This window comes from Eumetopias jubatus, unplaced genomic scaffold (assembly GCF_037043125.1).
Source record: "Eumetopias jubatus isolate StellerSeaLion01/CBP00866 unplaced genomic scaffold, mEumJub1_p1.0 scaffold_1, whole genome shotgun sequence".
In the NCBI taxonomy this organism is placed as follows: Eukaryota; Metazoa; Chordata; class Mammalia; order Carnivora; family Otariidae; genus Eumetopias; species Eumetopias jubatus.
In genome coordinates, this window is record NW_028274807.1 from 96,420,530 (window position 1) to 96,447,030 (window position 26,501).

The 26,501-nt window shown below is 35.7% G+C and overlaps 1 protein-coding gene across 1 annotated transcript in view; it reads left to right on the top strand.

Moving 5' to 3' along the window:
• ZBBX (zinc finger B-box domain containing) overlaps window positions 1-26,501 on the top strand; it is a 108,189-nt gene that overhangs the window by 45,471 nt on the left and 36,217 nt on the right. Inside the window, exons 7-9 of the mRNA XM_088020132.1 lie at window positions 8,944-9,102; window positions 14,121-14,295; window positions 18,741-18,861. Coding sequence (XP_087876258.1) covers window positions 8,944-9,102; window positions 14,121-14,295; window positions 18,741-18,861 — 455 coding nt within the window. The remainder of the gene's footprint in view (window positions 1-8,943; window positions 9,103-14,120; window positions 14,296-18,740; window positions 18,862-26,501) is intronic.

A 26,501-nucleotide genomic window follows, 5' to 3' on the forward strand; every position in this document is an offset into this window, starting at 1 on the left:
ATCATATCCTCTACAAGTAAAAAACAGTTTTACTTCTTCCTTTTTAATCTAGATGCTTTTAATTTTTTTTTTCTTGTCTTATTGTGTTCGCTAGAGCCACCAGTCAAATTTAAATAGAAATGGCAAGTGTTTACATTCTGGCCTTGTTCCCGATTAAGGGCAAAACATTTAATCTTTTTTACCAATAGTTGTGATGTTTGCTACAGGTTTTTCATAGATGCTTTTACCATGAGGAAGTCCCTTTGTATTCCCTGCTTCTTTTTCCCTGTTTTTATTGAAATGATCATGTTGTTTTGTCTCTTATTAATATGCCTTTTTTTTATAATACTTGATTTTTAGATGTTCGGTTAAGAATGCATTACTGGATATAATTTCACTTGGTCATGACTCATAATTTATGTATTGGGGGGATCAGATTTGCTAATATTTTGTGAAGGAATTTTGCATCTAAGTTCATGTGGGATATTAGTCTGTAGTTTTATGTTCCTGGAATGTGCTTGTCTACTTTGGTGTCAGGGTTGTGTTGGCCTCATAAAATGAATTTAGAAGTATTTCTTTCTCTTTTTTCTGAAAATGTTTGTGTTAGATTGGTATAATTTCTTCCTTAAATATTGGGTGGACTTTACCAGTGAAACAATCTGAGTCTGGAATTTTTTTCATGGAAAGATTTTGAATTATTAGTTCAGTTTCTTTACCTTATTGTTCTATTCTAATTTTCTATTAGTTCATGAGTAAGTTTAGGTGATTTGTGTTTTTCATTGAATTTATCCATTCAATCTAACTTGTCCAATTTATTGGCATAAGTTTTTAGATTCCTTTATGATCCTCTAAAATCTGTAGGTCTATACTGATGTTCTTTCTTTCATTATTGATTTTGCTAATTTGTATTTTACTCTTCTTTTTGGGGGTCAGTTTAGCTAAAGATTTATAAATTTTCAAGGCTTTTTAACAAACCCAATTTTAGTTTTATTGATTTTTTAAAAATTTTGTTATATTTCATTGATTCTGATCTTTATTTTCTGATTCCTACCTACTTTTGGACTTCTTTTCTTTGATTTTTTTCCCCTACTTTCTTGAATGAGGATTAGATTAGATTATTGATTTTAGATCTTCTTCCTTTCCAAAACAACCTTTTGAAGCTATAAATTTCAGTCTAACCACTGCTTTAACTGTATCTTATATATTTTGATTTGTTATGCTTAATCAATTCAAGATTATTTACTAATATCCCTTGTGATATATTTTTTTATCCAAAGGTTATTTAGGAGCAAGTTGCTCAATTTCTAAATATTTTATGATTTCCCAAATTATTTGTTGCTGATTTCTAATTTTTTGTTATTGAGGTCAGAGAACATATTTTATGTGATTTCAATTCTTACAAATTTATTAATACTTATTTTATGTGGAGCATATAGTCTATCTTTTTTTTGTTTGTTTGTTTTTGGCCTAGCACTTCAGCATATAGTCTATCTTAAAGAATGTCCCATATGAGCTTGAAAAGAATTCATATTCTGTTGTTGTGAGGTCAGGGGTTCTTTATTTGTCTCTTAGATTAAATTACTTCATGGTGGTTTTCAAGTTTTTTAAATCCTTACTGACTTTCTGCCTAGCTGTTTCATTAATTTCTGAGGAGGGGATTGAAATATTTTGCGGTTCTGTTGCTACATACATATGTAATTGTTATAGGTATAATTGATCATAAATATAACTATAGCTTCCTTTTATATTGACTCATTATTATAAAATATCCCCTTTCTTCCTTTTTTTTTTTTTTTGCCTTATTAATATAGCCCCTCCAACACTCTTAGGATTATTAATTTCAAGGTATATTTTTTTCATCTTTTTACTTTTAACCTATTTGTCTTTGGATCTAAAGTCAGGCTCTTATCAACAGCATATATTTGGGTCTTGCAGGGTTTTTTTGCTTTTTTTTTTTTTTTAACCAAGTCTGACAATTTCTGTCTCAATTGGTGGGTTTAGTCCATTCATATTTAATGTAATTAATGATGTAATTGGATTTACATCTTCCATGTTGCTATTTGTTTTTCTTATGCCTTTGTCGTTTTTGTTCCTTTTTTCCTTCCTTACTGCTTTCTTTTGTGTTAAAGATTTTTTTTATCATTCAATTGAAATTAATTTTTTGGGTGTGTGTGTATGCGTGCGCACACATGTGTGTGCACATGTTTATTTAGTGGTTGTTTTAGGTATTACAATATATGTCTTATAACACTTTACTTCACATTAATACTGACTGTGGTAAAATATTATAACTTGGCTTTATTTTAACTCTATTTTCTCTCCATTTCTTTGTGTAGGTTATATATTATATATCAATGTTATAAATCCACAATATAGTGTCAATGTTATTGCTATATATAGCTTTATGTTTTTAAAAGAAATTAAAAAGAGAAAACAAAATATTTAAATATCTTTTATTTTTACCCATATATTTATGTTTCTGGGGATCTATCTTTCTTGTGGATTTTATTTATTTATTTGTGTATGTATGTATGTATTTTTAAGATTTTATTTATTTATTTAACAGAGAGCGAGCACAAGCAGGGGGAACAGCAGGCAGAGGGAGAGGGAGAAGCAAGGTTCCTCGCGGAGCGGGGAGCCCGATGTGGGTCTTGATTCTGGGATCATGACCTGAGCAGAAGGCCCATGCTTAGCAGACTGAGCCACCCAGGCGCCCTCTTCTGGTGGATTTAATACCTTTCAGCTTTAAAACCTTTCTTTAGCACTTAAGACCGATCTACTGGTAATGAATTATCTCTTACTTTATCTATTTGGGAGTATCTTTATGTTTGATTTCATTTTTGAAGGACAGTTTTCCTAATATAGACTTATTTTTGGCAGTTTTTTCCTTTTGGCACTTTGCATCATTCTACTGCTTTTTGGTCTCAATTTTTTTCAGATACAAAATCAGTTTGTTATTCATATTTATGTGCTCTTTCTTATATGTGATGAGTAATTTTTCTCATTCCTTTCAAGATTTTCTGTTTATCTTTGACTTTCAGTAGTTTGGTTATGAGTTGTTTTGGTATGGATCTCTGTATATTTATCTTTCTTGGGGCTCGTTGAGCTTCTTGGATTTCTAAAGTAATAATTTTTAAGTTTGGAACCATCTTTTTTTCATATATATTTTTCTTCTCATTTCTCTGTGATACTCTCACTAAATGTATGTGGGATGCTTGATGCGGTTCTGTAGGTCTGTAAGGCTGTTTTCATTTTCTTTATACTTTTACTTTTTACTTTTCAAATTAGATAATTTATCTCTCTCTTTCTTCAAGCACACTGAGTTTTTTTTCCATTTCAAATATTTCGTAATCTATTTTGGTCATAATCAAGATTTTTCATTTGGTTCATTTTTATGATTTCCATTTTTAAAGCAGCCCCTCTATCACCCTCTCCTTTTCAGAATCATCCCATTAAATGTTTGACTAGTCCGCTGCTCACCCTAGTTGGGACCAAAGCCTCAGGTTCTCATAGCTGTACGTTTTCCGCATTCATTTATAACCAAATTTGCTAGTTCACTGTTAATGCTACTATAATTTTAAGATTCTGCCCTCTGCCAGGAATCAAGTACACTCCTTGTTCAGTCTTGCCCTAATAACATTGACCAACTTGGGAAGGGAGATCTAAGAAAGAGCCATAGATTTTTGCTGTTCTTCAGTAATGTCATACTCGTTTTTCTTGAGTAAATATTTCTCAACTTCTTGTTAACTTTTGGTTGACTTCAGAGCCCTGAAATAGTTTTAAAAAATTTATCCAGTCTAACATTTGTTTTATGGGGATAGAATTATTTACTGACCTTTTCACTATACCATAGTCAGATGTCCTACCTCTGTCTATTGAATTGAATAGGAATCCTATTTTCGGGAAATTTGAACTATTTCTCTTACTTACAGAGAAGTAGTATATTGTGATCTAGATAAAATGGTAGCAATCATTTGGATGCACTACTTTGTGTCATCAATTTGGTAGGTGATTTTCATACAGGATGTATATTTTTCACATCTCTGTAAGGTAGATATGGTTTTCATTTTATAGGCTTTGAAAGGTAAGTGATTTTCCCTTTTATGCTATTATAACAATGCCATTGATTTTGTCTGTGTTGACACTGACTTAGATAGCTTGAGTATAAGGAAGGAATGTTCAAATAGGATTTTTAGTCATTTTTATGTCAGTAAGTCAGTGAAATTTGAGTCAACCAACATTTCTCAAGTACTTAACCAGTGTCAAGCAATGTACTAGTTGCAAAGTGTGAAGGATGAAGGATAGGGCTGCAGGAAGGAGAGGCAAAAGAAGGTGATAAAAAGCATGGATAAGTTAGAATAAGACATGGTCCCCTCTCTCAAGGAATTCATGATCATGAAGGGAAGACAGATGTATTCAACCAGTTGTAATGCAACTGAATGGTAGGACACAGGATTCTTAAACCTTAATAAACATTCAAATTACATGGTAAGCTGCAGATTCTGATTCAGGGGTTCTGAGTGGGACCTGAGATTTTGTATTTTTAACAAGTTTCCAGTTGATGCTGCTGCTGCTGATATATAGATTACACATTGAGGAGCAAAGCTCTAGTACTGATGTAAGCAAGGAGTTATAAGCCACATAAAACAAAATAACAACAAAAAAAGAAAATATGTAAATTTTGGTGCAGTTAGTTGAAGAAGAAAACTTGTTTCAGAGAGGTTAAATAATTTGCCTTTCTGAGCTATTTTTTATAATGCCATTGAGATACATTAGAACTGGATAACATTTGATCTGGGCCTAAAATGATAAATAGAATTATAACAGGAAAGCTAGCCTTTCCCAGTAGAGAGGAAAACTTTGGCAAGGCATAGGAATAATATGTTTATGTGTGTTTTTAATAGGAAATGCCCTTAAAACATTTTTTTTTCCCTAGGTGAAACAGAATACCCAGTCAGGAATAGTTCCAAATATGAAGCTATATTATTAGGGTAATGCTTGCTGAAGTAGAAGAAGAACCCCCAAATACCATTGAGTTAAAACAGGAAAAGTTTAATTTTTACTCACCTAGATTTCAACATGGATGTTCCTAAGACATCTCTATTTTAAACATCTCCTTCCCTCTTGATTTGGGGACTTTAATGTGTAGCACCACTATCTTAGATGTGTTACTTCCAAGGTCACTGTACATCCATCTAGCAAGCTTGCTCAACAGGAAAAGGGGTAGTTTCTTACCATCTTGCCAGTAGAGGTAAAATTCATTACTACTTCTCACATTCTGTTAAACTATCATAAGCTCCACCCAGATTATAGATTCCTCTCTGGAATAAGCATGGGAGATTGGATCTGGAGAACAGGAAGTTGCAAATCATTAACACATAAATGATATATTTTTCACATACCTAGGAACTTATAAGTATTTTAAAATAGTAAGTTATAGTAGTGTGGTAAATTTCTAATCTTAATGATTTTGTTAAATTTTATATCTTAATTAAGAGATAGATATTTTAAGTGTGTTCTAGAATTTTACTCTTATAGAATACTTTTAATTTTGTTGTTCAGAAGTTTTGTTTTTGCAAAGTTCACTTGCCTCCCCACCAGGCAGTAGATGAGACAAGTAAAAGGAGAATCTGTTTCTCCCTTCAATTTGCTAGTGCCTAGTCAAACATGAAAATAAGCAGAATTAAGTTAGAAACAAAACTAAACAATGTAATCTCTGCATAAGCAATTATATATATAATTAGTTATGTAGATAATTACATTTTTTTTTGTAAAGGAAGGAAAAATATTTTGTTTTTGCAAAGTTCACTTGCCTCCTCACCAGGTAGTAGATGAGACAAGTAAAAGGAGAATCTGCTTTCCCTTCAGTTTGCTAGTGCCTAGTCAAACATGAAAATAAGCAGAATTAAGTTAGAAACAAAAACTAAACAACGTAATCTCTGCATAAGCAATTATATATAGAATTAATTATATATATAATTACAATTTTTTTTGTAAAGGAAGGAAAAATGTTCGTATCTATGGAGATAAAATTTAATTTATTTTAAGTCTCAGGAAATCAAAAGTAAAACACATTATCTATATTAGTGTAATTCAGTAGGGAAAAGGAATTAGGCTGAGAGACGGAAGATCTTGGTTCTAACTTAAGCTGCAATATTTTGTATCCATTTGACTTTGACCTAAGCTTTATGAGCTTGAGTTTCCTTGTCTATGTAATGGGGATCACAGTATCTGTCCCTTTCCTTGCATGCTTATTTTAAGAATAAGAAAAATGTATTAACATTCTTACAACTGAGAAAAGTAATATTTTTTTAAATTAAAAAAAATTTAAGAAAAGTAATATTTAGGGTGCCTGGGTGGCTCAGTTGGTGAAGTGACTGCCTTCGGCTCAGATCATGATCCTGGAGTCCTGGGATCGAGTCCCGCATCGGGCTCCCTGCTCAGCAGGGAGTCTGCTTCTCCCTCTGACCCTCTTCCCTCTTGTGCTCTCTATCTCTCATTCTCTCTCTCTCTCAAATAAATAAATAAAATCTTTAAAAAAAAAAAGAAAAGTAATATTTAAATGTAAGATATTTTAGGAAAGAAAATTCCCATTTATTGGCATTTTGTTTATACCAAATTAATAGAACTTTAAGATATTCAGTTATAGCATTTCATTTTATTAATTATCCATGATGTTTATCATATATTTTAGCAGTAAATTTAAAAATGAAATCATTTTTGTGTGTGTGCCATTTCAGAGTCTCTTAAAATACTACCTAAAAATGTTATAACAATTAATTGGAACGTTGATAGCAGAATTCATTTTAGGACAGGAATAATCTTTGATTTGTGTTATGTAAGTCAACATGTATTTGAATAATAATTCTATCTTGATAATTTTATGAAAAACTAATACTGTTGTTTTTTACTACTTTTAAGAATGTGTAAAATGGAAACTAGACCTTCTAACCACCTTTGAAACCAATAGATCACTACTCTAGGGAATTTAAAATCAGGCTTATATTGGACTACTCTGTTTAAAAAAAAAAAATATTTGTTTTGGTAAAGCATTACCATTGGCTTGAATTTCTCTTAAAAATAATGATTATATAGGTTATAGATATAGAAATAATGATATATAGATTATATAGATCACTGGAAAAATTTAGAGCAGATATCACTGATATCTGTGCATACATATATGTATATATAAATGTGCATAGATCACAGTAGTCATTTTTCATAGATAATTCATTAATTCAGCATGAAATAACATTAATTAATTTGATCTTCACTGGTTTATTCCAGAATGAGGTTGCAGTGAATCTTAACAGATCTGTAAAAGGTCGTAACTGGAAAGTTTCAGTGTAATCTTAGTTATTTAGGTAACTAGATGAAAATTTAAAAATAGGAATATTTCCATGAAAAAGTACAAAATAATTATTTCTAATCCCTGCTGAAGTTATTCTCTGTCTTGAGGACATTTGCTAAAGGAGTACACCCTATTGCTTGTCTTTCTAATATCAGGTTTTCAGAATCTCACCCTGTAGGTTGTTTGGTTCAAGCTCACATGGGACCCAGAATCCTGCAGAGTCCTAGGGCAGATCAGAATATTTGCTGATAGGAGACCCCTCAAAGAACAGGCCCTTTCCAAGAGTTGCCTTTTCCTTTTCAGCTACCCTGAAGGCATGTGGAGAGGTTTTTTGAATTCTTTTTCTCATTTATTTTAATTCTTCAGTTCTTCCTCTCCCTCCCCACCACCTTATTTTTACCATATGTTATATGCCAGGCACTGTGGTAGCCATAGAAAGATTTAAGAAGACAGGATTTTTAACTTCTTTGAACTTATATGGTGAACTATAAAAGCAAAGTATCAATAAACCTTCTAGACTTAAAAAAAAAAAGGACTAGATAGACACCAAAAGGTGATGTACAATGAATATTGTATGGGCTACTAGAGATCTACTTTGGGTATGAAGAGGGTACAGAGGATGGGCATCTCACACAGCCAGAGTGAGGAGGACAAAGAAAGGTTCCTACACCTGTGGGAGTAATTTGGGATGAATCTAGGAGAAGTAGGAGTCTGCCAGGCAAAGAAAATGGTAGAGGAGGGAAGGCTTCCCTGGTAAGTGAAACTCATGAGCAAAGATACTAAATGAGGACCAACTTGGAGTTTACTAGGAACCTACAGGTAGAGGCACTTCCTGATGTGCACTTTTGAATAGTTAATGCTTTCTAAAGATGTTTTATCACCAAGGGATACTCATTACTGCTTATTCAGCCTCCTACTAGATCAGCTATATTTAGTTCTTTAGCTATGTTGTACAAAAATAACACATCTGTCTATTTGGGGTTGACATAGTGGAAAGGCTATGAGTCATTAGAATTATACACACCTGGGGTCATTTCCCAGCTCTGCCACCCACTCACCATGTGACCAGGCCTAAGTTATTTAAACCATCAGAGCTTTCATTTCTTTATCCTTAAAACAGAGACAAAAATAGTAACGCTGGGGAACCTGGGTGGCTCAGTTGGTTAGGCGACTGCCTTTGGCTCAGGTCATGATCCTGCAGTCCCGGGATTGAGTCCCGCGTTGGGCACCCTGCTCAGCGGGGAGTCTGCTTCTCCCTCTGACCCTCCCCACCTCTCATGCTCTCTCTCTCTATCTCATTTTCTCTCTCAAATAAATGAATAAAAAATCTTTAAAAAAACAAAAATAATAATGCTTTAGAGTTGACTTGAAGATTAAATGATATGTTTTTAAGATACTTGGGGTAGTGTGAGACCAAACCAGCTCCTCGATAGCTGGCAGCTATCACTATTATGTTGGTTGATATAAATGTCAATTTGTATTTTGAAATATTAAATAAAATGTATTGGATTTTAGTAATCATAGAATAATAAAAATATGATTTAATGTATCTAAGTTACTTAGACTGACATATTAGTCTTTTTAGACCTGTTTTCTTTCTTTTTTAACAGGCAAAATCTCAAATATTATCCAATGTATTGGATGTTGCCCATCGGTTTATCAAGGAAGTTAATCCAGATGAACCCAGCGGGGATAATCATTCTACAAAAGAGATTAGTAAAAGTCAGAATAAACCCAAATCTCTTCTTATACAGGGGAGCAACCCTGGGGTAAGCTAAGGAAAATAGAGTAGACATTTTCTGTCATACATGATCATGGAGACTGTCATTCATAGACTTAACTAGAGCTATAGAGTTTTGTAGATTATCACATTGTTGTTTAATATTTGAATTTTATTTTTTATGACTCAAAAACATCTTGACTGTAAAAATCCTTTTAAGGAGACTGCTTTTATTCCACTGAAGACTGTTATTTTTTTTATGAATGATTGTTTGACCATGTTGTTTTCTGGGCATTGCTACCATTTCAGGAAATGAATGAGTATTTGGGAGAAACAAGAAAAAAAAATAACACAATGCAATATAACAATTTTATTTTAGTCAGAATTTCAGAGAGGCTAAAAATACAAAACCTTGCCAAGTTTTTGTGTTTTTTTTTTGTTTTTTAGGTGACAGGCAATTTTATAGTTATTTAAAATTGGATTTACACCAAATTCTGGTCGTTATTCAGATTGACTACTGATCCCAAGATGTGCTAGATAAGCTTTCATCAGCTCATGTCTATATTTTGTAATAGACTTGTTGTATTGATTCTTTAGCAAGAGACAAGCTTCCTCGAATTTTGATCTATGTAATTAATCCTCATTCTTTTAGATGCCACTCACCTTTCCACTGTAGTTCAGAAAGAGTAACAAACTTGGCCAAAGTCACACAACTTGTTACTTGGTGACAGGGTCAAGCTTGAACTTCAGTTTCTTGAGTTCCTAACCCATGCTCATGGAGCAAAGAAGAAAACATGCATTATGCTCGTAGGACCTCTTTGCAGCAAAGAAACTGCTTGAGTTGTCCAGGAAAGTCAGTGTTTTTACATGGATTTCACTTTCTAATAGACCTGTTAAGGGTGATTGTGAAGAATCCCTGAATGCGTTATGGCCTCGTTATTATAATAGTAATGTGTTGAAAACTGACTCTGTGCCAGACACGGTCCTACATATTTTACATGTATTATCTCTTTCTGTCCTCTCTTAATTTTTCCCTTCTTTTTCCAGATGAGAAAATTAGTGACAAAGATCAGTTTTTATAAATTGGCCAAGGTATGAATGAAACTTAGATTTGAACCCAGACTTTACGACTCCAAATTGTTTGCTTTTAGCTGCTATACAGAGGCTATGGTTTTAAGGGTTTCTTCCTTCCTGCCTGCCATTTTATCTTATTTATCTTATCAATGAAAATAGTGATAAATCAACAGCTAACACTTGTTAAACACCTAACACTAGGCATTGTGCTTAATCCTTTAATTGCCTTATCATATCCAATAATCACAATAACCATGTAAGTTTCACATTATTATTACTCTGTTTAACAGATGACAAAGGCAGAGAGGAATTTAGTAACTAGCCCTACTAGAAAGCTTACACCTTTGCCTGTGCTTTTAATCCCTACAATAAATGCTGCCTTTTGTCCCCATAGGTGACTGTATATGCCATATAGACCCTCTCTACTTCTTGTCCTAACTTAAAAACTGTTAATTCAGTGGTTTCATGCAGGAGTGCACATCAGAACCAACTGGTTCTGTTATGTTAAAGAAACATACATGACCAAATTCAGCCTCTCTTTGGGTGGGTCCACAGGTCCAGTGGTTTTAACAACTGCTAAGTCACTGTGGTGTGAGTATTCTGGTTGGATATCACCTCTATCAACCCTTAGGTGAGCACCTGTATTCAGTGCCAAAGAGCAGTGGCTCTCCAACTGTAATAAGTAAGCATCAGAAGCACTGGGTGAGTTTGTTAAAGTGTATCCTTTCTTCTAGAAAATGGGGATATTGAAACATATCTTGCAGGAATATCATGTGGCTTAGAAGGATAATGAATATTATCCACTGGATTCCATGTGCTCTTTCAAATTTCCTATTCCCTTCAGAACTGGGTAGAGTCATGTTAGGCTCTGAGTGGAAGTGGCATATGACAGTTCTGGGCTCAAACATTTAAAAGCCAGTGTCCAGTCCTCTGACTTTCCCTATCCTGCCACTGCTGTGAGGAAGCCAAGTATTCCAAAAGCATAGCTATAAAGGCAGATGTTTTATATCTCTGATTCATTGGTTGGAAAGGAGCTACTCTGGAGACCTGCTGGAATCACTGCATACTTAAACCATTTTGTATTAAGCACTGAGTTTTCAGTGCTTCTTCATTAGTGCAGCATACATACATACACATATCATATTGATTACTGGATACCTATAAATACCTTCCCACAAACTCAGCATTTTCTTTTCTTTTTTCTTTTCTTCTTTCTTTTTTCTTTCTTTCTTTCTTTCTTTCTTTCTTTCTTTCTTTCTTTCTTTCTTTCTTTCTTTCTTTCTTTCTTTCTTTCTTTCTTTCTTTCTTTCTTTCTTTCTTTCTTTCTTTCTTTCTTTCTTTCTTTCTTTCTTTCTTTCTTTCTTTCTTTCTTTCTTTCTTTCTTTCTTTCTTTCTTTCTTTCTTTCGAGAGAACATGAGTAGAGGGGGGAAGGGCAAAGGGAGAAGGGGAGAGAAAATCTTAAGCAGGCTCCATGCCCTGTGCAGAGCCCAACATGGGGTTCGATTCCATGACCTTGAGATCATGACCTGAGGCAAAACAAGAGTTGGCCACTTAACTGACTGAGCCACCCAGGTGCCCCTACTTAGTATTTTCAAACGAAATCTACCTCTCCTCCAAAATCTATAGATGTCACTGTTGTTGACAGCCTATCTTCTTGCTTTTCAGGTGAGCCAAGAATCGTTATTTTCTGTAGTCCTCTCTCTTCTTCCTCTGCACATCCAGCTAGTTACCATGTCTCACGCAGTCTACTGTCTAAAATCTAGCTTGAATATTTGGTCCCTTCTATCCTTATTGCTCTTCCAAATACGGAAATTAGCTTTTCCTTGAAGTGCAAAAGTTCATAACACAGAACGTGGGTTTCATTCTCTCCCTTTCTAGAAGTCAATAATAATTCCAGTTTTGTATGTATGTATTTCTTTACACAAATGTTAATGTTAAACGCTGCTCTGCAAATATGCTTTTTATACTTAACAATAGTTTTGATATTCATATAAGTACATTCTATAGCCTTCTCATTCTATATAGTGGTTATAAAACACCCTATTTATTAGATATGAAAAGACTTTAAAATATAAAAATTTAAATTTTAAAATTTGAAATTTCCACTGACAACATTTACTTTACTTCAATCTTTTGCCAGTACAAACTAGAGTATAAAGAGTAATTTTGAAAAGTATTGTTTTGCGTACACGTATGCATATACCTTGTGTGTGTGTGTATACACACACACGTCATGCGTTTGTAATGTTGTTAGATATTAGCAATTAGCTGTAATGTTTTAACTGGTGTCTTTGCATCCAAACTCACTATTCCTTAATTTCTCTTTCTCCCACACTACTGTGTAGGAGCCTTCAGTGGCTTTGAGTTTCCATTATGTGTAAGTCTAATTTCCTCTGTATGATGGGCAGTATCCTTCATGATCGGGCCCAGATTATCTTTTACCCTTTATATTTTCTCATATCCCACTCTTTACGATTGCAGTGCAAACTACTAAGGGCTCCATGCCACTGTGCTGTTTGACTCCATGTTTTAGCATATATACCATTCCCTCTCTCTGTAATACTGTCCCTGCCACTTTTTGCCCATAGAATTCTTGTTTATCTGCATTAAATAACCTGTTTCTTGCACCTGTTCCTGTTGTGGACTTTTAAACCTATGTTTCTGTGGCCAACAGCTGGCGCATTGACTTCACATTCCCAGATGCTTTTGTTTATATTCAAAATTTTGGACACATATTTAATGTTCTTTTCTCAATTATACTCTAACAGTGCCTGTTTATTTTGCAATTAAGGGGTGAACATAGAGGATTCTACTTTTGTATCTATAAGATACACAATGGTGATTTAGCAGTTTGATCAGCATAGGTAAATCCACATCGCTAATTCAGCATTGGTGTGGACTTCATTTTGCTTTATTTTCCTAATTTGGCCGTTTTCTCTGATCTAGTGGATAACTGCCAAATCCTACCTTTATTTTCTTCTGTGCGTTCACAGTGGATCTATATTTTGTACTGAAATCATCCTTTCCTCTTTATCATTATGCTGAGAAGCATGTGCAGCTTCATATGCATTAATTAATTTGTTCATTCATTCAGCTAACTTTTAATGAGCACCTACTTTGTGCCACGTGCTGCTCTTGGCCCTGAGGAAAAGGACAAAACCCCTGATCTCATTACGTTCTAATGAGGAGAGATAGGCAATACACAAATAAACACGTAGAATAAATTTACAGAGATGTTATTCGGAGAAAAATATAGCAGGTAAGGGAATGGAAGGTGGGGGGTAAAGGGGCTATATTTGTAGGGTCATGACCTACTCTCTGAGTAGGTGATGGTTGTACACAGACCACCTGAAATGAATGGAGTAGCTATGTGAAAATATGGAGGAGGGTCACTCCAGGTATTGGATATGGCTAGCGCAGGGCCCTCGTGTGAGAATGTGCTTCGTGGGCTCCCAGCACTACAAGAATGTAAATTTGGCTGGAGCCCAGTGAATGAAGAGGGGAATTGAAGGAAGTGAAGTAAAAAGGCAGGGGAGTACAAGGTCTGTAGGGCCTGGTAGGTCCTAGTAGGAACTGGGGGTTTCATAGAGTCATTGGAAGGTTTTGAACATAGGAGTGACATGATTAGATTCATATGTTAAAAAAAAAACCAACAAAAAACCCTGCTTTCTCTGCTGAGCAGATTGGAGAAGTAGGGGGATTAGATTCACAACTATTGCCACTTCCCCTGGGGAACACTGGTGAATAACATGATGATAAATCCTCAGTCATGCAGGCTCTAGTTTTAATAATTTTTGAAGAGACCATTTCTAATTGTTGATACGGTTTTAAAGAAATCAGTAAAGCATATGCATAAGTACAACTTTAAAACATTCCACTTCTAAGTTAAAAAGTAGTGTATGTTTCAAAATGCCTAATAATTAATGCTACCTGTATTTTAAGATATGGGAAATTTAGTAAAGCACACTTAGATGCACTTTTAATTGGTTTAGGTAGAAGTTCCAACCACAAAAAGAGCAGAGTGTTCAAATCCAAAAGATAGGCTCTTCTGTGAAGGGTCATTTGATGAAGAAGCTTCTGCCCAGTCCTTTCAGGAAGCTTTAAATCAATGGAGAACTGGACATCAAGATGACAACGAGAAACAGAACTTACATGCAGCAAAAGCAGGTACAGCTATTTTTATAAAATGAATGTTATAAAATGAAGCCAAATTTATTTTATTTATCTCCATTCTCTGTGAATATAAATGCAGTGTTCAGAAACTGTTAGCATTAGGATAACATTTTGCCTTAACTCCTCAAAGGAGCATTCACTGTACAACCAGGGGTAAGTGGTTTAATATTTATAGAACCCTGACTTGAGCACTGGGGAGATTTGTGTTTGTCTCCAATGTAAATTCAGACTGTCAAATGAATGGAGAATTGGATGCTTTCAGCTCCCCCACTCCTGGCAGAAAATTTTTATCGGGACAACTGTTCCTTTATTGAACTGTATTTATACATAAAACAAGAGGATCTGTGAGATAGAAAAGTAAAGAACTTTTTTGTGTCTTGAAAAAATACAGTTCAAGGACTGCTATGAACTTAAGGGGGAGAATTGATTTTTTTTTTTTCCTGTCCGAAGGGATATTTCTTGTTTTTACTTTTCCTTTATGATTTTTGCACCCATATTCTGGACATTGAAGATTGGATGACTGAGGCACATACTGTCTCTGTTTTACATTTCCCAGAATCTCTTGAGGAATATCATCCTTTTAAAACTATTTGATTTATTAATTTTATTACTCAGAATCTTGTAGAGACTTCCAATTGCTTTTCACTGAAAATAAAATGTGAGATAATAAATTTCAATCATGTATCTTTTTTGACAGCATCCAATTTTATTATTTTACTTCATTTTTTTCCAGCACAGGAACTCTCCTGATTATTCTTTCTTTATAACAGTATGATTCCTAACGTCAAGGTATCCCATGCCATCTTCCAATTGGAATTGGATTTTTTACTAAATAATGTTCTCTTTGAAATATTTTTCCCTACTCTTGTTCATGTTACATCAGTTTCATTAATATTTCCAAGATTTTATTTATATACTCTCTTTGTAGCATGTATCTTAATATAATTCTCATTCACTATGTTATTTTATGTGCTTTTTATTTGAACTTTCAAATTTTGATGTATTTTTTACTTTTCTACTCTGAAAGGGAAAAATCTATAAAAATACCTTTTGATTGTCTACTTTGAAAGACAGAGTGTTTAAAATAGTAAAGGGACTGATTTGATAAATCAGATAAGGTCAGGGAAGAAAAAAATTTGTTTTTCATAGTGGAGATAACTATATTATAAGAATAATATAGTGATTATTTTACATGATTTTGTATAACAAAAAGTTAGCCAGAAGAAAATGAAAATAACCTAATTCAACCATGTAGAGATAATCAATGTTAATGTGTTGGTACATGTTTTTCAATAGACACAGTTGCACAAACACAAGCATAAATGGAGTGACACTATACAAGCTATTTGTAACATTTTTGCTTAGATTCTGTCATGGACAACTTTCCATATAAATACAGGTATATATCATCATTTGTAGCTGTTGCATAATACTCTGTATGCCACGATTTACTTAATAAGAATTTTATTGATGGATATTTTGTTTCTGATTCTCAGTATGGTAAAATAAGTCGTAATGACTATCTTAGCTCTTTGTGTAATTGTACAATTACCTTAAAACAAATTTTTAAAAGTAGAAATGTTGTGTCAGTGGTTGCTGAAGAGAAATAATTAAGATGAGGACTTCTGTTGAGATAATATGATATTTTTTGCCCCAAAGTATTACATACATATATATGACTGTGTGTGTACCATATGTATATTTTTGTCAATATTTTTCTTTTTCTAACATATTAAGTAGATACAAAAGAACATTAACAAAATTTGTGTGGATTCTGGAGAAAAACAAAGCAGTAAGCACCTGGTCTCTCTCTTCTTTCCCCCTCTCTAAGAGATTGTCACTAACCTAGATTTTGTATTTTTCCATTGTTTAAAAAATTTCCTTGTAGTTTACTGCATGTGTTTATCTCTAAACAATACGTTGTTAAATTTGCCTGTATTTGAACATTATGTAAGTGGAAAGCTAGTGTATGTATTCTTTTGCAACCTATTTCACTCACTATTATACTGAGATTTACCCATGAAGATGTACATAGTTGTATTTTATTCATTTTTAACTGCTTAATAGTCTTCTGTAATATGAAAATATCACCATTTACCTGTTTAAATGTTGGTGGGTTTGGAGGTTGATTCCCATTTTGCCATTACAAACAATTGTGGTATGAATATTTCTGTATAGGTCTCTGGTACGCATATGCACACATTTCTAGGATATCTTTTCCTGGGTGTGGACTAGCTGGGTCAGAGGTTGTGTATGTCTTTGACTATACTAGATAAAACTGAATTATTTACCAAAGTATTTGTATCAGTTTATACTCCCACCTGCAGTAGACAAGAGGTTTGGTGGCCTCCCATTGTCATCAATGCTTTGTCAGATTTTAAAATTTTTTCTGCTCTGATAGAGATGAAATGGCCTATTTACTTTGTGTAACTCATTACAAATGATATTGAGTATCTTTTTATATGCTTCTTGGCCATTTAGCTTAGTAACATGATTTGAATTTTCAAGTTTTCTAGTTATTTCTGTTACTGGTTTATTTTTTTTCTTTTTAAAGATTTTATTTTTTTATTTGACAGAGAGCATGAGTAGGGGGAGGGGTAAGGGGGGAGGGAGAGGGAGAAGCAGACTCCCCACTGAGGAAGGAGCCTGACACACAGGGCTGGACCCCAGGACTTTGGAATCATGACCTGAGCTGAAGGCAGATGCTTAACCAACTGAGCCACCCAGGCGCCCCTTTGTTATTGATTTCTAACTTGATTTCATTTTAAGTGAACTCCAAAGGCTCATTTCCTTCAGTGTGAAAAGCAGGTACTTACAATGGCCTAAAAGTTTCAATGGAATTTGAAGTCCATTATCTCTGTGATCTCACCTCCTGTTATTCATCTCCTGGATTGTTCTGTTTCATCTACACTGACTACCTGGCTGTTCCTCCAACACCTCCTCAAACACATCAAAACATATGTTCACCTTAAGACTTTGGCACTGTTTATTGAGAAAAACACCCACCATCCCATCAGTATGAATATTGGGGCATCTCACACAAATTCTCACAAAAGGTAGCCAGAGACCCATGAAACAAGGGAGCAAACCGAAACCTAAGTTATGTAGCTTATGTGGCACTTTTCAGGGAGACATGTTTCATAGATCCATGTGTCCTAGATTTGTTTTCTATAAGCAATTGTAAATAAGGGCTATCCTGTTAAATGCATTAAAGAGGTAAGAGTCTGCTTCCATTAATATCATTAATCTATTTGCCAGAAGTTCCAGTTATTAACATATTCACAAGCAAATTAACCCAGGTCACCTGCCATCTTTATTTCCCGGGGATGTACAGTTGGTAACGGGAGAAGAGTGAATCACAGGCCAGCTGCTTTACATTCTTCCTCCTCATCACCTGATAGATCTGGGGGTTATTGCTCAAGCAGAGCAGCTCTGCTTTATGACTAGACAGAGAAAAAAGTGAGTCCTCATTTTTAGTTTCAGCTTTCCTATCAAGAAATATTTTGTTTTGCACTGGCAAGGAGGGCCCATGGTGGAGGGATCTCCTTTTGCTCACATCCTTAACTCCTGTTCTTTCAGTTTAGTGCATTCTGGAGGTGTTTCTGAGAACTTCCTCCAATTGCTTTCTTTGACACAGCTCTACTTTTTGGGAAGAATAGGGGTAGTGTGACTGAAATTCTTTTGGTTTCTTTCTATTGCCAGCATTTGGCTGTTCTGGAAGCTATTCATTAAAGGCTGTGTGGTATAAAGTTGGAACTATCCTCTAGTTTCAGTCTTCTAAAATAATTTTTCTCTTCTTTACTACTTCCCTTTCTTCTCCTTCAGCAGTTTTTCTCCTCCTGTGATGGTCAGTTTGGAGAGAGGGATAGTATCCAAGGTGGAGAGACTGGTAATCCTGGATTTACACTGCTTTATTCCCCAGAAATCTCCATCAGTTTTAAATATCTCTGAATAGTGGTTTTAATTTAGTAGTACTTCAGAAACATCTTAAGCATCTGGAAGTGAATTGCCATGTAGATATAAATTCATGAGGACAGTTGTTTCCTCCAGGTGCCATTCTGGGTTATTTATTTTCTGTTTCCCATAATGTGTAAGTATTACTGTCAGTGGCTATGATACATACCTTTATGTGTGTGTGCATTTATAGAATATATAATGAATCTGTTTGTATTTATCATTGAAAAGAATTGGTTGCTTTTAAAAACCTTATAAATCATAAGATTCTTTCATTTCAAGGGATTATTGAAGAAAACTGTCTATATAGTCATTTAATAAATCACTAATATTTAACACTTTTGCATTAATTAAGCCTAGAACTATTGATTGCATAGATAAATATCAAAGCATATTTGCTTCAAAAATGGTGAGTTTTGTATCCTGAGAGATGTAATTTATAGATAAATTTACATTAATTTTGCACATTATATTTATTTTTATAGACTCGTTGGAAGAATGTGAAGTACAAACTAATCTGAAAATTTGGAGAGAACCACTCAATATTGAATTTAAAGAAGACAGTCTATCCTATATGGAAAAATTATGGCTTAAGAAACACAGAAGGTATTTTCTGAAGTTTTGCATTATTAATAAGAAATATAAAAGCTATTTATGTTCCTGGCTTGTGTGACATGCTTTTTTGTAGCAATTTTATATGTGTGCTTCACACTTGCATAATTTTAAAGCAATATTAAATCCCTGTGAAGCTTCTACTGTTCTAATAAGAATTTAAATTTTATTTATGTATGTGATGCACCATTAATTTAGAGTTTGCTAGGAGAAATGCAAATGTGTATGTGAGAAAAAGGCACAAATATGGTATAGAATTTAAGAATAATAGCAAAAATAATGCGATAAATGAAAGATTACTTTGGAAAGTTATTGCTCTCATTCTTTTTACATTAGAATAAACTTTTGAGGCTGTACTTTTCAGAATCTACTTTTAAGTTAATTAGACCTTCAGTATTACAGTTTTATTAATAATATTCAGTTATTTTATTCAAAGACTATATCATTAGATGTGCCATTTCATAAATTGTTTAACAGTTAAACTATTAAATATCAGACCAGAATTATGACTGAGTACATGTTAGTGTCATTCACAGTTCTATGATCAAATAGAATCTGAATTGGGAGTTACCTTTAAAGGCTCACTTTGCCCTCTAGCAGTACTGCTTACACTTTATTGGGCCTGTGAATCACTGGCAAAATACAGATTCTTCTTCAGTAGGTCTGGGTGGGACCTGACACTCTGCATTTTTGAATTTCTAACAGCTCCCAGCTGATACTTAGTGTGGGTAGTTCTGGTTTCTGAACTGCATTTTGAGGAGCAATGTGTTGGAGGACCTGTCTAGAATGTACCTGAGGAACTGTCATCATCCAGCCCTTGCTTCACCTTCAGTCATATAAAACTGTCCCCTGAGATGGCCCATTCCATCTTTGGAAATTTTTGCCTGCCGTAGTATCTCCTAGTGAACTGTAATTTGTGTCTGACTGGTTTCTAAACATGGTCTCAACTCTACCAATTAAGCCAATATAGAGCAAGTTGAATTCTTCCTCTCCATGGCATTCCTTTAGATTTTTGAAGTCAGCCCTCATATCTTCCTTGAAGCTTCTGTTTCACAGGTTACTATCTACTCCCGTGCCCCTTTAACGTTTTTCATGTGGCAGATTTAAGTTTTTTTTTTCTTAATTTTGAAATAAGGCATACCCGAAGAGTTGTAAAACAGTATTAAGATTTCCCACGTATCATTCATTCAGCTTTCCATAATGGCGACATCTTACATAACCATAGTGCATGTATCAAAACCAAGAAGTTAACATTGGTACAATATTATTAACTAAACTACGGACTTTATTTGGATTTCACCAGTTTTTCCACTGTTGTGCTTATTCCACTTCAGGATCCAACCCAGGATCCCACATTGCTTTTTTTTTAAGATTTTATTTATTTATTTGACAGAGAGAGCAAGAGAGTACAAGCAGGGGCAACAGTAGAAGGAGAGGAAGAAGCAGGCTCTCAGCCAAGCAGGGAGCCCGATGTGGGGTTCAATCCCAGGACCCTGAGTTCATGACCTGAGCCGAAGGCAGATGCTTAACCATCTGAGCCACCCACTCGTCCCTTTTTTTTTTTTTTTTAATCATAGCTCCTTATCCATTAACACTTCCTCAGTCTTTCCTTGTTTTTCCAGACCCTGACATTTTTCAAGAGTACTTGCCAGGTGTTTTATAGAACATACTCAACTTGGATCTGTCTTTTTTTTTTTTCCATAATAATCTTAGATTGAGGTTGTGCATTTTGAGGAAGGATAATGCAGAGAGGATGGATGTGCCCTTCTCAGTGTGTGGTATCACAGAATCATCCTGTCAGTATATCTTATTACCAGGGTGTTAATCTTGAGCCTGTGGTTAATGCGGTACTCACCGAGTTTCTCCACTGCACACTCACTCTTTTCCCTTTGTAAATCATGTCTTGGGCTGTTACACAGAGTACCATAGACCAGGTAGCTTATGAGCACAAACATTCATGTTTCAATTTTTAAGGATGGGAAGTCCAAGATAAAGGTGCCAGCAAATTTGGCGTCTGGAGAGAGCCAGCTCCTTGGTTCACAGATAGACATCTTATTACTGCGTCCTCAACATGGTAGTAGGGACAAGGGAGCTCTCTCAAGTCTCTTTTATAAGGGCGCTAACCCCATTCATGAGGGCTCTATCCTCATGACCCCATCACCTTCCAAAGGCTCACCTCATACTATCACTTTGGGATTAGGATTGCAACATATGAACCATTCCAAACAGAACTTTTTTCCCTGGCCCCTGTAAGGTTCATGAATCTCTCACATGCAAAATATATTCATTCCATCCTAAGAGCCCCCAAAGTTTCACTTCTTCTAGCTATCAACTCAAGTCTAAAGTCCAAAGTCTCATCTAAATATCATCTAAATCAGATATGGATAAGATTCAATGTGTGATTCATTCTGAGGCAAATTGCTCTCTGTGAACCTATGAAATCAAACATTTTATGTGCTTCTAAAATATAATGGTGGGACAGGCATGAGATAAATATTTCCATTCCAAAAGAGAGAAATAGGAAAGAAGAAAGGAGTAGCAGGTTCTAAGCAAGTCTGAAACCCAACAGGGCAAATTCTATAAAACCTTAAGTCTTGAGAATTATCCTTTTCATTGATGCTCTGCACTCCAAGGCCCACTGGGATGGAGGTCCCACCTTCCAGACACACTAGAGTGGGGGTCCTGCCTTCCAGACACGCTAAGGCGATGCCCCCACAGCTATGCTGGGCTGGGGCTGGGCTCCCAAGACTTTGGGTGGCTCTGCTCCCATGGCTTTGGGTGGTGGTCCTATTCCTATGATGGCTCTGTATGGGCTCACATCCTGTGACTCCCTTGGGCTGGAATCATGAGCTTTTCTAGTTTGGGGTTATAGGGGCTTCCTTGCCCCCATAGTTTCACCAGGCATTGCCCCAGCAGGTACTCTCTGCTGTGTGGCCTGGAGCTTTCTGTGCCTGCAATTGGAGGGATAACCCTGATGATTTTTGAATTGCCTTTGGAGGTAATTTTTCCATTGTCTCTGATAAAAGTCATGACTTCTATTTAGATGATTCTGATTAATCTCCTTATCAGATGACCCTTTGGCCATTTACTTCTTGTTCTCTCCTGAATAGGTCCTCTCATGCTTATATTTTGATTAGTAATTTTGTCTTTAAATCATTTCTCCCTGCTTGCATTTTACTATGAGCAATCAAGAGAAACCAAGCCTCTCCTTCAACACTTTGTTTAGAAATTGCCTGAGCCACAGAACTAATTTCATCACTCGTAAGTTCTACCTTAAATAAAACACCAGGACATAGACACAATTCAGCCAAGTTCTTTGCCACTTTGTTAATGAAAATTGCCTTTCCTCCAGTATGCAATAATATGTTCCTTATTTCCATTTGCTACCTCAGCAGAATGGTGCTTATCATTCATATTTCTACTGATACTTTGTTCAGGATTACTTAGGTATTCTGTAGGAAGATTGAGGCTTTTCCTCAGTTCTCCTCTTTTTGAGTCCTCACCAGAATTGTCTTTAAAAGTTCTTTCATAACAGTATAGTTCTTTTCTAGTACGAACTTTAAACGTTTCAGCCTCTACCCATCAGTGAGTTCCAAGGCTGCTTCTACATTTTTAGCAGCACCAGACTTCTAGTACTAATTTCTGTCTTTGTCCATTTGGGATGTTGTAACCGAATAACATAAACTGGGTGCCGTGCAAACAACAAACAGTTATTTCTCAGAGTTCTGGAGGTTGAAAGTCCAAGATCAAGATACTGGCAGACTCAGGGACACCTGGGTGGCTGTCAGTTAGGTGTCTGCCTTCGGCTCAGGTCATGATCCCAGGGTCCTGGGATAGAGCCCCGCATCGGGCTCCTTGCTCAGTGGGAAGCCTGCTTCTCCCTCTGCCTGCCGTTCCCCCTGCTTGTGCTCTCTCTCTCTCTCTCTCTGACAAATAAATAAAATAAAATCTTAAAAAAAAAAAAAAAGATACTGGCAGACTCAGAGTCTAGTGATGGCCTGCCTCCTTGTTCATAGGAGGCTGTATTTTTGCTGTGTCCTCACATTGCTCTTTTGGACCTCTCCTGTAAGGCATCAGTCCCACATGGGGGCTATACCTTCATGACCTCATCACCTCCCAAAGACCCCCATCTCTTAATGCCATCACATTGGTGTTAGGATCTCAACATATGAATTTTGGGAGGGGACATATTCACATCATAGTAACTAATAAAGATTTTAGGGGAGATACCTTGAGATGATACAAAATCCTGTTTTTCCTTAAACTTTACTCTACTAATTTTAGTGTATCAGTGGATTTTGCCAGAAGCAGAATAGCTGGGGATTTTCTATTTCCTTCATTTCTTCTATACTTATTAATTAGAATCCTTCAAGGAAGAATATCCCTTCCCCCTTTCATTTATTTATTTAGTTGTTTATTTGTATAGACTCCAGAATATGTGTTTTATTTTTTGGATTAATATCCCATACTATTGTTATTTATTTTGTGACTCAGATGGTTCTTGTCTTGACCACCGAGAGAGCTGATTTAGGTTGACTCCTCTCTGCTTTCAATGTGGTCTCATCCTTTTCTGTTTGTTGGTTGGTTTGCTTGTAACATCTCTTCATTTTTCTGGCACCCAAGATGCATTTCCATGCCCTAGCCCAGAAATAATTTTTCCAAATAATCTTGATTTCTTTTTTTTGGAAAATGGTATTCAGAAACCAAGATCTGGATTATAAGTATGCTCATGGCTACAAAGGTACCACAGAGCCTAGGTCTTCTCAGAGAACATCTAGGAAATATATGTATGTATACTTACCCACTATAAACACAGCCAAATTTATTTCTGTATCTATCTACCTGAGTATCTGTTAAAGTAAACATGAGTGTACTCATACCTCTGACTCCAAACCAGCATCATGTTCTCCCTTTGCTTATTTGTAGTTTCTTTCACCTACAGTGAAACAAGCATAAACTTGTTTACAATTCTGTGGGTTTTTACAAATGCCTGGAGTCAAGTGTTCACCATAGTACCAAACAGCTCAATTCCATTGCTCCTTTTTTTCCCCCTTTTTCTTCCCCTTTTTACTCAACCCTTCTTCCCCAACACATGGCAACCATCAATCTGTTGCCATCCATACACATTTGCCTTTTTTCTGAATATCCCTTAAATGATACCACTCTATATGTAGCCTTTTGTGTCCTTTCCTTAGGAAAATGCATTGAAGAGTCATCTGTGTTCTTCAGTGAATCAAAATCCATTCTTTTTTATTGTGGTGCACAGTTTATCCATTAATATCCATTATCCTGATGCACAGTTTATCCATTAATCTGTTGAAGAACATCCTGCTGATTTCTAGTTTTTGGCAATTATGACTAAATCTGTTAGAAACATTTGCAAATAGGTTTTTGTTTGAATATAATTTTTAATTACCTGAGTAAATACCCGGGACTGGGATGGCGAGATCATATGGTAAGTGGATATTTATGAGAAACTGTCAGACCATTTCTGCAAAGCACCTGCACAGTTCATGCCCTTTCCCTCAGTGTATGAGTTCTGGTTGCTCTCCATCTTCACCAGTGCATGGTATTTTCAGGGTTGTTTGTTTGTTTGGTGGTAGTCATTTTATTTTATTTTTTTTAATAATTTTTTTATTATGTTAGTCACCATACAGTACATCATTAGTTTGTGACGTAGTGTTCTGTGATTCATTGTTTGCGTATAATACCCGGTGCCCCATGCAATACGTGCCCTCTTTAATACCCACCCATCTCCCCACTCCCCTCCCCTCTAATTGCTCTGGGAATCAAACTGAGGGTTCTAGAGGTGGTGGTCATTTTAATAGGTGTATAGTTGTATCCCTTTGTGGTTTATTTGACAGGGCTTTAAGTTCATTCATATACTGGTTATACCTATGCGACTGCTGTCCAAGCTGTCTATATCTCTTGTAAAGTGTAATGCCCATAACAGTCTTTTAGGTATGAAACTCAGTAGTGTGTACCTGTCAATGAGTCAGTCTTCAATAAATATTTGTTTAAATTTTGAGGAAAATCTGGCAAGGTGATCTTATTCTAAAAGATATTTCACCCTTGATTTATGTAGCATGAACTTTCAAGCAAGCATTGGTGCCAGGGTCCCAATATCTGGAATACAGACCTAGTTCATTGACTAACTAGCTGTTTGTTCATGGGCAAATTCCGTAAAATATCTTGGTGTACATTTTTTTATCTGCAAAATACTGAGTTTAGAATAAACAATCAATAGTTCCAGTACTCTGTTGTCCATATTCTACAAGCCTTTGTTTCAAGGCTTTGCTCATTAAATTAGGTAAATTTTTACTTCAGAAGGGAGTCCTGGATAATAGTACATTCATGTGCATCTATGATTGAGTTTTTGTACAGTAAATCTGTGTCAAACTGGAAAGAGTTTTCTGGTGGCTAGGTGCCAGTTTGTTTTGAGCTTGGCCAGATTATCAAATTTTATTGCCTTTGCAAATTGGGAGAGAGGCCATATAGAGTAATGGTTAAGAACATTGACTTGGTGGGGCGCCTGGGTGGCTCAGATGGTTAAGCATCTGCCTTCGGCTCGGGTCATGATCCCGGGGTCCTGGGATCGAGTCCCGCATCGGGCTCCCTGCTCCTTGGGAGCCTGCTTCTCCCTCTGCTTCTCCCTCTCTCTCCCTCTGTCTCTCATGAATGAATAAATAAAATCTTAAAAAAAAAAAAAAAAGAACATTGACTTGGTGAGGTGGACTCCTTAGGTTCAAATTCCTTTTCTGCATTTACTACCTGAATAACTTTGAACATGTTGATTTACTTCTTTGTGCCTGTTTTCTCATCTGTAAAATTAAGATAATACTGGTGCCTATTTAACTTACCTATTAATATTTAATACCCCAGATTAGTTAGAATAGAGCCTGGTACATTTTAAGCTTTGTATCAATGCTACATACTATTATCATTAAGAAGGCCTGACTTTTACATGAGGACTCCATGAGCTGGCATGGTCTGGAAGGGCTGTAGCTACTTATATTCTTGATTGAAAAGTGCCACCTTCCCAATAATTTGGGAATATCCTGTGGAACCAGATGCATAATCTTGACTTCTGAGAATTCCTGTGTTTTGTTGCCTTCTATACAAGATGGGCCATACAAACCTCGTTAATTGGGTGATAAATGTGACACCAGAACACGCTACATTCATATTGTGGGAGCAGATTTTATCACCCTACTGGCTTGGTGAAAGTTTAGAACAATGTCTTTTGGTTCCCTTAGTACCTATCAAATTAGTACTTTTTTAAAAAGATTTATTTGAGAGAGAAAGAGAGAGAGCAAGTGAGAGAGAGAGAGAGAGAACGCATGAGTGGAGGGAGGGGCAAAGGGAGAGGGAAAAAAGAGAATCCTCAAGCAGATTCCCTGCTAAGCGTGGAGCCTGATGCAGGGCTCGATCCCAGGACCCTGAGATCATGACCTGAGCTGAAACCAAGAGTCGGCCACTTAATCATCTGAGCCACCCAGGGGCCCCCATAAATTAGCTTTTTAAATAGTGTAGCGTGTTTCATGGACTCCATGCAGCTTCTGCAAGAACGCTGACTTCTATTTTGATTTTCATCCTAAACGAAAAATAGTAGGACATACGATTGAAAAATCCTG